General features: G+C 41.0%; 1 protein-coding gene across 3 annotated transcripts in view; it reads left to right on the top strand.

The window, feature by feature from the left end:
* Positions 1-1,928: 1,928 nt before the first annotated feature.
* coro6 (coronin 6) overlaps positions 1,929-12,784 on the top strand; it is a 15,292-nt gene continuing 4,436 nt past the window's right edge. The window contains exons 1-8 of one of the 3 annotated variants that reach the window (XM_085420823.1): positions 1,929-2,145; positions 4,909-5,108; positions 7,564-7,686; positions 10,931-11,060; positions 11,209-11,387; positions 11,983-12,102; positions 12,210-12,314; positions 12,427-12,572. In XM_085420823.1, the coding sequence (XP_085276949.1) occupies positions 4,911-5,108; positions 7,564-7,686; positions 10,931-11,060; positions 11,209-11,387; positions 11,983-12,102; positions 12,210-12,314; positions 12,427-12,572 (1,001 nt within the window). In that variant the 5' untranslated portion in view covers positions 1,929-2,145; positions 4,909-4,910. Of the gene's footprint in view, positions 2,146-2,416; positions 2,569-4,908; positions 5,109-7,563; positions 7,687-10,930; positions 11,061-11,208; positions 11,388-11,982; positions 12,103-12,209; positions 12,315-12,426; positions 12,573-12,784 lie in introns of those variants that run through there. The other 2 variants (XM_085420822.1, XM_085420821.1) reach the window with 2 other exon arrangements.

The following is a 12,784-nucleotide window of genomic DNA, read 5'->3' as shown; positions in this document are numbered from 1 at the left end:
AGTTTTTGGCTATGTTCTCTTTGGGGATGTAAAGGTTGTATATTGTGACTGTTGATATTTTAGGATCTCCCTGTTTTTTGTTTGTTTTTTAGATCTGGTTTGTGTCTGTGTGAGTGAGACTGTGTAGCACAACTTTACCAAGTGAGCGTGCACTTTTTTTATTTTATTTTAATGGATCTTTATGTCTTTTGTAAACTTTTTAGGAGCGTGCCTGTGATTGGCAAGTAAAGCTTCTCTGCAGCCTATCAGAAATGTCTGTACAGAGACGTGTGTCATACATGCACTTTACTCCCTTTTTAATTTTAATTGTGGCTTTTTTTTTAAGTGTTTTGCTACTTTGGGGGAGCATGCTTATGTAGTAGGAACTGTTGGGTGTGTGTGTATTGTCTGTGTAAATATTATTTTATATCACGTGCTTTAACTGTGACCATTAAACAATGGAAATTAAGAGTCGGGCTTACTGTGATTCTTTCCCTCACGTTTTCTTAATGAACAAACTAATTTGGCTTCATTCTACATACATTGACATTTACTGTGAATGTATGTAAAAATGACTCTTCCTGTTTTTCTCTTAGTCAGCTACACCGTTTAGCATTTTTCAGCCTTTTTTTTTTTTTTTTTTTTTTGACTCATTATCCTGCTGGAAGCAGCTATCAGAAGATGGGTCATAAATGAATGAACCTGGCAACAGTACAGTAGGTAGGCTGTGGTGTTTAAATGATGCTAAGTTGGTACTAAAGGGTCCAAAGTGTTCCAAGAACATATCCCCCACAATATTACACCAGCAGCCTGAGTCAGTTTTACAAGGCAGATTGGATTCATGCTTCCATGGAGTTTATACCTCATTCTGAACCTACCATCCAAATGTTGCTGCAGAAATCAAGAAACTCAGACCAGGTGATGTTTTTCTAACATCTAATTTAAGTGACTCTCTGTGATCATTTCCTGTTTCCTTTCCATCTGCTTCAAGGTCAGCATATGTTCAGAGATGCTCTTCTGCAGACCTAAAATATTCTGGGCGTTCTCACTTGACCTTTGACATCAACAAGGCATTGATCACTAGATATTTTGTCTGTTTTTGGATGATTCTCTATAAACTCTAGAGACGGTTGTGTGGGATAATCCCAGTAGGTCAACAGTTTCTGAAATGCTCAGACTAGCTCAAACAACCATGCTTGTCTACATAAATGTATTGAGTTGCTGCCATGTGATCGGCTAATTACATTGCACAAATGAGCAAGGTCGAAAAAACAGTAACTTAAAGATTTTTTTTATGTATACTGACATGTTTGGTATTTACAGTCAGAGGTAAAGTTAATGCATTTTAAATGTAAAGCCGTTTGAAAATGACATTTTGGTTTGTTTTGTCATTCTAGGTTTTTATTAGTCAAGCATTTTGCTGTTACTGTGAACAAATTTCACACTTTGGCTCCACAGTAAAAAAAATAAAAAGGCACAAGCAGGACCTGAAACCAGTAATGTATTCTGGTTACCATCACATACAGATCTTCAGACCTTGAGCACAAACATGATGCCGTGTTAAATTAACGGAGCGCAGGAAAGAAATCATTTCTCTGATGTTCTCTTTTTTTCTCTTTGTTTTGAATCAATTGTCAGCCGCAGTGCAATTAAAAACAACCTTCTTTTGGACAATAAGTGCCCAAATAACTTCCCGGGGGTGTTCACAGTGGCTGCCCAACATCCAGAGTTGTCAATAGAAGGACTTTAAAAGCAGCTTTGGAAACCAGCTCAGCTGAGCGGTGTGCTCATTTACCAGTTTAACTCATATTCATCTATCCCAAGCAGTGACCCCGGGAACGCGCTCCCCCACTTGTCAAAGGCGCACCTGTTCCAAAATAGACGGCACCCACCCTGCACCCATCCACCCGCACCCTCCCCCTTCTCTCTCTCCTGCTCTGCCCCCGGCATCTCCCCTCTGTCTCTCCCTGCCGAAGACCGTAGCGCAGTTTTCCAGCTCTCTCCTCACTAAAAGTCCGCACCGACTCCGGGACAGCTGATTGCAGGGAATATAATCCAAAAGGAATAAAGGCAGCAGAGGGAGAGGGTGGAGGAGGAGGAGTAGCAGTCCATTCGACATAAACCGTGACCGTTATCCAGGGAAGTGGGGTCTCCCCAAAACCTGAGGTGAGACTGTGTTTCTTAATATGTGTGTCGGTGTCTGTGCTGCAGTGGGGCGAGAGGTGCGTCAGCTTCTTTACTGCGCAGCTGGAGAGGAACGAGCGCGTCCTTACATTTGGAAACCCCGAAAACACAGCCGGGACGTTGTGACTATGCACTTTTCTGCCTCTGGCAACTGATCTTAAGTCTTGCATGCTGTGGCAGCTGCGGGATACTTTAAGGAGTACTTTGTACATGACTACCCCCACCACCTCCACCTCCTCCTGCGCCCCTGCCAGTCTCTGTTCCCGTGTTTTATGCGTTTTTCTGCAGGCTGTGCGCAGTGGCAGATCAGATTTACAGTCAGCTCATTAGTGATAAAACGACACAGGGTGCGGGACCTTCTTTCTGGAACCATTTGGGATCGCCGGGGAGGAGCGGCCGGCCCGGGTAGGACAGTGCAGTTTGTCATGTCTATATTAGGAAAGTGCCAGTGTCATTCTTTCGCTGTCTGGATTCTCCAGGGCCGTGCCATGCGCGACAGAGCAGACCCATCTCATTAACCTGAGGCGGAATTAATAGCAAGAGGTTTTTCACAGATGCTAAAATCTACTCTTTGCCTCAGTTTTAGTTTGGCTTATATTACATGACAAGACATTGACAGTAGAGCACAGAAATCAGTGTACTTAGAAAAAGAAGCATTAGACCAGGAGAACGTCATTATGTGATCATTAACAGTCTTTTCTTTCTTTTTCTTTTCTTTTTTTTTTTTTTTGACATCCTATTGTAAAAACTATATAATATGTATAATGAGGTGTTAAATGCCCCACTGTTGGCTTTGCTGAAGTGGTCTCTGGGATGTGACTCTTTCACAGAGGTTCCAGGAGCTTCTTTCCCCTCATAAGTCAACTTTGGGGCAGATTGTGATATATCCTACTGTGAAAGTCAGACAGCATCATTGACAAAGGTTTTATCTGAATAGTGAAAAGTCTAATGCTTAGAGTTTAATGTAATCCTGCTAACACACAGAGTCACTGCATTAGTCAGATCTCTTAGGGGCCCCATACAGACCTACTTTTAGACTAGGGCTTTCAGTTTTAGCCTTATGTAAGCCAGTGGAGTCTGCAAGTATGTTAGGTCTGTTTGAATCGGCATATTCTCACAGGAGTTGTGTGACTGAAGTGCTGGGCTGTGACACTGTATCTGTCAAGTTCTCTCCCCCTCCTACCTTTTATCTGTTCTCTGTGTCTTAGTGTTTGTCTTTGATGTTTGGCTGCCACATAGTGTTTGGTGGGACAATCACCTATTAATATCTGCAGTAATGGCAAGGACTGTTACAGAATATCCCCCGGTGTTTCGGAGGATTACAGTCCGGTTGGCCTTTTGCCTGCGACAGCCACAGGATAGCAACAAACAGCCTAAGATCAAATTACAGAATTCATCATCATTTACAGGAGAAAAAGTCACAGTGTTTGAAGCAATTAAAATGTTTATTAAGAAACAAGCAACACTGATGTTAGTATTAATCATTGTAGAGCATGATTAGACTATAATGAATCGGTGTCACTTAAAAAGCATGCAAACTCAGTATAACTAATATAAATAATAAATAAGTCATGAACTTTGTGTGCTGTGGCAAAATAAGTGAGCTCTTCTTATTTATTTACTTAATAGACTTTTTTTTTTAATTAGAAGCTCAGAAATTGTAATGTTGAAAATAATAGTAACAACATACAGCAACAGCAACAGCACAGTTTTTGTACAAACCACTGTGAGAACTGTCCACACACAGAAATCCATCCATGTTCTTAACTGCGTATCTAGTTCAGAAGTACACCCTGGACAGGTCACCAGGCAAATACCAATGCTAACACAGAGACAATCATTCACACCTATGACACATTTAGAACCATTAATTACCCTAACACTTATGTCTTTGGACTGTGGGAGAAAGCCAGAGTACCCGGAGAGAAGCCATGAAAGCACAGAGAGAACATGAAAACTCCACGCCAAAAGTTCAAACTCAGAAACTTCTCACTGTGAGGCGGCAGTCAGAAAATCAAGTTGTCATTTTTAAATGAAACAGTGCAGAAAATGTACTGTCAGTAAATGGAAATACGATATTATTAAGTCTGTTAAGTTTGCAGTTTAATGTGAAAGAACCTCAAGCTTACTGCCTAACAGTAATTATGAAAAAGTGAGTGTAATACAAAAAAACTGCTTACACAGCCTACTGTGTCATAGACTGTACAAGCAGGTTCTACCAGTCCAGGTCGCCAGTCCATCGCAGGACATGTCAAAGAACAAACTTTCAATCTCGCCATTCTGCACCTGCTTCATGTTGTAAAAAATAACGCTTTATATAACTTTTGACTATCCTGTATTTATGTTTGATCTGCAAATACTTTCAACGAATAAAATAAATACCAAAAAGAGGTTAGTTAGTCATTTTCAACTTTCAAAACAGCAAAAACTGCCTAAACATATTACAGTAGTAATTAAGCATTAAATAAGCAGTTATATAAATACTTAAACCCACAGATTAAAAGCACAGACTGAGGCATGTGCTTCACTGTAATTAACAGATTTCTCTGTTGTCTCCGTTTATGACACATCATTCCAAATGAAATCCCCTGAAATCATTCATGTACAGCAGACACATTAAACTCCTCAGATAGCTCTACTTTTTCATCCTCTCCTTCCTTTATCTTTATCTAAACTTTCATCGCCGCTCTCTGCGGTCTCTAATTCTTCTTCATTTCTTTCCTGTCTGCCCTCTCCTTTCCTCAGCCATGAGTCGCAGCATCGTGCGGCAGAGCAAGTTTCGTCACGTCTTCGGCCAGGCGGTAAAGGCTGAGCAGGGTTACGATGACATTCGTGTGTCCAAGGTGACATGGGACAGCTCCTTCTGCGCCGTCAATCCAAAGTTCTTGGCAGTCATCGTTGAATCCAGTGGAGGAGGAGCGTTTCTGGTCCTGCCCCTTTCTAAGGTCAGTAAAGGTCAGAGGGTTGGAGGGATTCAAATGTAACACTCAAATATCTGACATGTTTTTAGCTTTTTTGTGCTTGAATCAATTCTCAGTCGACCAGCGTTCCAATAAATCACAATAAAAATTAATAGCACCTCATTTGCTTCTCTGTGTGATGTAGAGTGTAAATGAAAGTGTGACTGTAATAAGCTCTGTTCTGGGAAAAAGGATTTCTAGGAACATTGACAGCATGGCTCTACATGTCTCATGCTGATTTGCAGGAGTATCTAAATGACTGACATTAAATCATGTACAGATATTCATGATCTACATTAGATGAACTCAGGCTGATCAACTGGCTCTTTCTTTCTATTTATATCGAGCTATTTATGGTCGTTGAGCTGCTGAGTGGTGTTTGTGTGCGTGTTGCAAGCAGATATACTTTTATTACGTGTTTGTCTGTGTTTTAAAAGAGAAACAGCAGACTATTATTGCTCTATAAGAGGAAGAAAAGAAAAAGAAGTGCATATCTGGTGCTTTTCTGGATGTTGGTGTACGTGAATTGGCATTGTTAAGTGAAAGCACTGCTTAAATGAGTGTGGACACTGTTTTTGATGTGTGTAATTTTGCCTAAAGTTTAAATACACAACTTTTACAGCAGGAAATCCAGCCATCCAATAAATAGTATCCTTAAAGAAGAACACTCAGAATTAGATCTTAAAAACAGCAGAAACGGCAAACTACAAACAGCTTATACACTTTGTTTTTGTTTCTCAGTGTTGCTGAAGCACAGTGATCAGAGGTGGACTTTCATTCATGAGTGTTAGTCTCAGTAAAAGACTGTCTGGTAGTATTTAGCTTTCGCTAGGAGCTGAAGTGTTGCTTGTATACGGCAAGGTTTTTGGCAAATTCCTTTGTCCTGTGGTCCAGTAATTATTTTGAAATACACAGAAGAGTCAGTGTTTGATCCTTTGAGACATGCAATTCATAAGAAATCAGCTGCTTTTCTTAGACGTGATGCTAACAGTGCAAGCTGACACCAGAAATGTAGTTAACTTGTGTGAATATTTTACTGGGAGGGTAAAAGTGACCCAGTGATCCTGATATTGGTTAGTGAAATGTGTTTAATTCATTTTCAGGGCTAAGTTGGATAAATATATTTGGATTTGGGTTTTATTTCAGCGTGATGTAACATCCACCTTTGATTTACATCTAACGTGGTGAGAGTTCATGCTCGAGCTCAGCGCACTTCACACTGTTGTAATAAGACTGCAGAAATTAAACTGAACTACACAGCCAATCACTGCCCAGAGTTACAAGAACAAGTTAACATTATCCAGTCTAGAAATTTGGGGGGGAAATTGGACTTCGTGTTTTAAGCTTACACAAAGGTTAGTATTTCAGCTCGACTACAAAAGGTTAAGCGACCGGTTTTTACATTTCCGAGATTTAAGAAGAAAACATAAACAGTATGTGGGTGTAATAAGGTCATACCCGGTGGGATTCTTCAGCATCTCAGAGGTGCTAATTAATGAAAAAGAGCAGCAGGACACAAAGCAATGCAGAGGTTTTTTTGAGGCACTAAGGGAATGGACATGATTATTTACTGGAGTCACGGTGAACAGACGCGCTATTAATACACACCAATGTGCTCTCCATCCTCCTCTTCCCCCCACTGAGTCCCCAACAGGCCACATTAAAAACTCCCCTTTCAACGCCTCGTCACTCGGCTATAAATACACCACTCTTGGAGTGTGACTGAGTGTGTGTCAGGACGGAGTTATATCTAAGAGCTGATACACATGTTCACATGAAAGGAACCATGGGAACAGGGAACATGGGAACATTGGGTTGTCTTCAAACATCTGCTTTTGAGACAAGTTTCAAAAGGTTCTTCCTGCCACATCTGGTTCACTTAAGATCAGAAATACACCTTTGAGAAAAATATTTGATGGTATTAAATATGTTTTCTCAAACGGTTGCCCATTTCCAATCTATATTAGCTTAAAAGGAGCTCTCCAAATATATCCAACTAAATCTCAGTCATGTACAGTCATCTGAAGAATAAAGTACACCCTATTTCAATTCTATGAGTTTATGTATCAGGAAATAGACCTGAACAAAAATCTCTTGGCCCATCACAGCTCTTGATCTCACATATAACATCTACTTATTCTTGAAAACTAAGAGTCTTCCACTGAGGAAGATGGTAAAAATCTGGAGAGCAGCTATTAAAACGGACCTCATGGTTATACCCACTATGTCTGAGATCAAGAATTAACTTTTAAGCTAATTATTCCAGGACTGTTTCACATTGAGGGAAAATAGTTGTTTTAATTTTTTAACCTAGCTGTGCTGATGTCTGACTGGGCTTAAGGCTGTTATTTTGACCTTTTTTAAAGAAATGAATGAATATTGATTATTAATGGTGACCCGTTATACAAACACAGTCCTAACTCAGTCCTCTGTGTTGCAGACAGGTCGTGTGGATAAGAACTACCCGCTGGTGATTGGTCACTCTGGACCCGTCCTGGATATCGATTGGTGCCCTCATGACGACAATATCCTGGCCAGTTGTTCAGAGGACTGCACTGCAATGGTAGTGTGTGTGTGTGTGTGTGTGTGTGTGTGTGTGTGTGTGTGTGTGTGTGTGTGTGTGTGTGTGTGTGTGTGTGTGTGTGTGTGTGTGTGTGTGTGGGTGGGAGAGACAAGTTGCAGATGCATGTGGAGGAGTTTGTTATTCAGTGACTCAGATAGCAGTCATAGAGGTCTTCACAGCTTGAGTTTGTCACGTCTTCCTGCTTCTTAAATGAACAACAAGTTAAGAGAACCAGTCTACGCGTCAGTGCGTCTACCTGTCTGCATCTCCACCCACCTGCTCTGCGTCATCTCTATCTCTCCATCAGGCCACGCATGATATTTTGTAAGGCTGATCAAAGCATTCTGCCTGTGACCGGCTTCATTGCTGTAATGCATCTACAAACCTATGGCATCCACAATACGACAGCTTCCTCATGACCTGTTTCCCTGCTTGTTGTCAAGTATTTTCCTATCAGTATCCTATCATATCGGGCAAAACTCTCGTCAAACATGCAGGAAATAAGGAGACGTGAGCAAGAAATATGGAAAATAGTTAAAGTATCGGTATCTGCGATCATGTCCTGCTCCATCTGGTGCTGATCACCTCACATCAGCAGGAATGGGATTTTAATGTGTTAAAATCACGTCACCTTACTGATTATGTGGCTTACCTTTTCCATATTGTTTAGCAGCTGGGGCTTTGTAAACACACTTTGCATTCTCATCTTACATTATTGTTGTTGCTGAGTTTAGGATGGCAGACGGAAACCAGAAGAGTTTTAGAGGTGTTTGTGATACACTGCAGATGTCTCATGACTGAGTTCAGTCAGCAGGGGTCACTGTGAGGTCTTTATATTTCTGTGCCATGATACTTGCCTGTTATGAAAGCACTTGATGTGAAACTAAACAAGGTTATACATCCTTTAAACCCATTATAGCAGCTGTTTTGTTTTTTTTTTAACATTTTATAATCCATGACATTTTGTGTGTCCCAGCTAATTTTACTATTCAGCATTCCTGCGCTGTTTCAAATTTCTTCTAAGACTGTGTTAAAATAAATAATGCATATTTGTGGTCCTTGTTCTGGAGTTAATTTAGATATAAACAGGCTTCAGCTCTTCAGATAAGACTAGTTAATGTCTGGATAATTCCCTGGACCACAGTGTTTCCTGGCCGAGCTGCGGTCAGACAAAGTGTTAAACTGTTATTTCTGGGACAAAATCCACACTAGTAAAAGGCAGTAATTACTTACAGTATGTGAAGAGCTGTAAGCTGCTCTAAAAGCACGAGATGAGAACCGGGTTAAGTGTTCACAGTGTGATGAGCTGCTCCACTGACGCAAAAATGACACTCCAAAGATAATTTCTGGGTGATCTTGATTTGGACAGCAGATAGGAAATATTTCTGGCCTTGATATGGAAATCTGTTTGAGCTCACAAAAATTCCCTCAGGGCAACATCATCTGATGTCTTCTTTTATCCAATCCGCAATCAAACAAATATATTCAGGTTTAAGATACATAAATTGTGTTTGCATGCGTTCCCTCCGGGTACTCCGGCTTCCTCCCACCATCCAAAGACATTCAGTTTGTGGGGATAGGTTAACTGATTAATCCAAATTGCCCATAGGTGTGAATGCTTGTCTGTCTCTGTGTGTTAGCCTTGTGACAGACTGGCAACCTGTCCATGGTGTACCCCGCCTCTCGCCCTATGACAGCTGGGATAGGCTCCAGCACCCCATGTTAACACACACCGATTGCTCCAAACTTCTGCTTTTTAGAGGCGTTCACACTTGCTGATCACCGAGTGCATTTGATAAGCACTGCCTGGATGCTACTTACCCTCCTAATTCCTATGGCTGAAGTAGTTTGAGGTAGAATAAAACATATAAACTATATATTTAGATAATATATATTGTACATTAGTTATACATGTGCCCTTTGCACCTTTTTCTGGATTGTATAATGACAACATGTCTCAGCATGTGTGCACCAGCACAGTTGTCACGGAGACCAAAAGTCACCCACTTGTTCATAGTGACATTGCAGGAATCTTTGCGCGATCGAGTGATTGAATCGTGGCTTCTCTTGTGGCAGCAGCTGCTCCGATGCTGTTTGAGTGCCGTGTGTTTGCCTTTGTGAGCTCTGTTTGTGTCCGGCACTCAGACAGACGTGTGCAGCTGCTGTGAGCTGTGATGTCATTCCGTCAAGTTCACAGAGACTCGTCATTGTGTCATCTCGCAGGCTCATTTGAGTCGTGAGTATGGGTCTGTGTTTGTGCGCGACTTCTTGAACATATGTGCCTTAAACAGCTGTGTGTTGTAACTGTAAAGACCCAGTTCCAACAAACTGAATATGTACTGAGAATAATGTATTGTGTGTTCTAATGTCCATTGACACGAGCAGCTGCTTTTAAATAAAGCAGATGAATTGAGAATTGAAGTTTTTGTGACTCAGTAGCCCAATAGTGAGAGTTTTAGCCACGTTTGGGCTTGATAAAATAATGCTTTATGTATTGATTATGGATATGTTTATGGTTTAAACAGCCACTACCTCAGTATTGTATTTAGATCAGCTCAGCAAGTGAGAGATCTTTGGCACTGGAACCTTTCTGAATGTTTCGTCCCGCTACTTTTGATCAGTTATGTTTGAGCAGGCTTTGGTTGAGTGCAACTAAATAGCCCATGTGAACAGACACGGGCCAACGCAATATCTACCAACAGATAAAGTCTGGCAGCAGTTCAGCTTTTTATAGATAATCTGAATTATCTTCTAACGAATAGCAGCAGGTAAAGCACAAACAGTTTCATTAAGGGAAACCCTTTCCGATTATCTGCACAGTCGTCAGTGTACTGGAGCTGCACACAGGTGTAAGCTTTAATAGATGGCTGTGAGGCAACATAAATATAACTCTGTAATAACAGTCAGTAGAGTTATGGTTCAATTAAAATGAGTGAGCTCCACAATAAATCTGTGGCAGTGAATTTAATACCAAAAATTCTGTCACGTGTAAGTGAAAAGAAGAGAAACAAAGCAGAAAGGCTCCGATATTACACGTAATGCCAGATGTTGTTGATTCTCTATTGCAGGACAACTTTCTTTATTTTATTTTATTTTATTTTAGTTTATTAGTGTTGTGATGCAGACATCTTCCTCCTGAGATGCAGACAGAAATGTATTTTATTCTGCTGATGTCAAATTTTGAATGACTTCTAATAATATTTTTGGACAACTCACGTCATTGCTGTGTCTGTGTCGTCTCCAGGTGTGGCAAATTCCAGATCACGCTTTGACCCGCCCCCTGTCAGACCCGGTGGTGGTCTTGGAGGGACACTCCAAACGAGTCGGCATTGTCAGCTGGCACCCCACCGCACGCAACATACTACTCACTGCAGGCAGGACACAGAAACACACAAACCTCCAGTGTCCTCTTATGTTTTCATGACATCCTTCATATCTTTTTTTGGGCCCCCTATGTGACAGTAAATTACAACAAAACCTGAATAGGATGTCTATCTGTGTTTCGACTCCATCACCCTCCAGGCAGTGACAACCTGATAATTATCTGGAACGTGGGGACAGGTGAACCCCTCATCTCCATGGACGACCATCCAGACCTCATCTACAGCGTCAGCTGGAACCGTAACGGCAGCTTGTTTTGCACCACCTGTAAGGATCGACGTCTGCGTGTCTGTGATCCCCGCAAAAGAGAAGTGGTGGCGGTGCGTGAGTAGAAATTACAGATGGCTCGTCTTGGCAAAAAGGCTTTCCCACCGCTTTGGAGGAATTTTGGCTCATTTGTTTTTGCATAATTGTTTTAATTCAACCACATTGGAGGGGCTGAATAGCCTGTTTAAGCTCATGTGAAAGCACAGCAAATTGTTGAGGTCCTGAGGCAGCAAAGCAGCCCCAGACCATCACACTACCACCACCGTGTTTGACTGTTGGTGTTAGTGTTCTTTTCATCAAAGGCTGTGTTAGTTTCATGTGAGACAAATATGCAAAAAACTAAGAAATCATGTAAAAAGTACACTGTTTCACAGTATAAACTAATATAATGCAGAAGCTGTCTCAAAATATATTATTGGTATATATTATTATAAATAATTAGCACAATTATTCTGGTGACTATATTTTTATTTTTCTTATTGTTCAAGAATATATTAGCTCCATATAATTACTTGACTTCAGGAAACAGTGAAACACAAACTTTCATTAAACAGGCACAGAGACAGAAAATAAGGATTAACTTGAAATCTTTAGCTCTTACATTGTTGTAGTTATGTTACTAATGTCTGTTTCTCTGCTGACCAACAGGAACGTCTGGCTCCACATGAGGGCATCAGGCCAATGAGAGCAATCTTCACCAGAGATGGAAACATCTTCACTACAGGATTCACCAGGATGAGTCAGAGAGAGCTCGGCCTCTGGGACCCGGTAACAAATGACTACATTTCACAGAGTGGCTGTAAAAATATACACACTATAATATGAATCTACACAGAAACCTGTCAGTTTTCCTCACAGCTTGTTATTGTCCACAGACAAATTTTGAGGAACCTATTGCACTTTTGGAGTTGGACACAAGTAATGGAGTATTGTTACCTTATTACGATCCAGATGCAAATATGGTCTACCTCTGTGGAAAGGTACAGACATATAACTGTGACTTATTTTTACACTTAATTGTAGATGTATTATCAGCCTTAATGCTAACACAGTCACACTTGTTTTTACACTTGTTCATGTGTGTGTGTTTAGGGGGACAGCAGTGTCCGGTACTTTGAAATCACAGAGGAACCACCGTATGTTCACTACCTCAACACCTTCAGCAGCAAGGAGCCCCAGAGAGGGATGGGCTTCATGCCCAAAAGAGGTGTTGATGTCAGCAAATGTGAGATTGCCAGGTAAGATGCTGATCTTGCAGTGATTTCAACTTGAGTGCAACTTAACCGTGTAAGAAGGTGAATGAGCCAGCTGTGGTTCAGCTGGAGGTTGACTGGGTTGTATCCTTGGGCAAGATACTAGCCTAAAGTTACCCCTAATGCATCCACTGGAGTGTCAGTGTCATCATGAGGTCAACACACTTAGGTATATAAAACCAAAAACTAAATTCTTT

Source organism: Rhamphochromis longiceps, linkage group LG10 (genome assembly GCF_057381845.1).
Source record: "Rhamphochromis longiceps isolate RC_006_pf linkage group LG10, R_longiceps_female_GT1.1, whole genome shotgun sequence".
Lineage (NCBI taxonomy): Eukaryota > Metazoa > Chordata > Actinopteri > Cichliformes > Cichlidae > Rhamphochromis > Rhamphochromis longiceps.
This window is presented reverse-complemented; position numbering and strand designations above follow the sequence as displayed.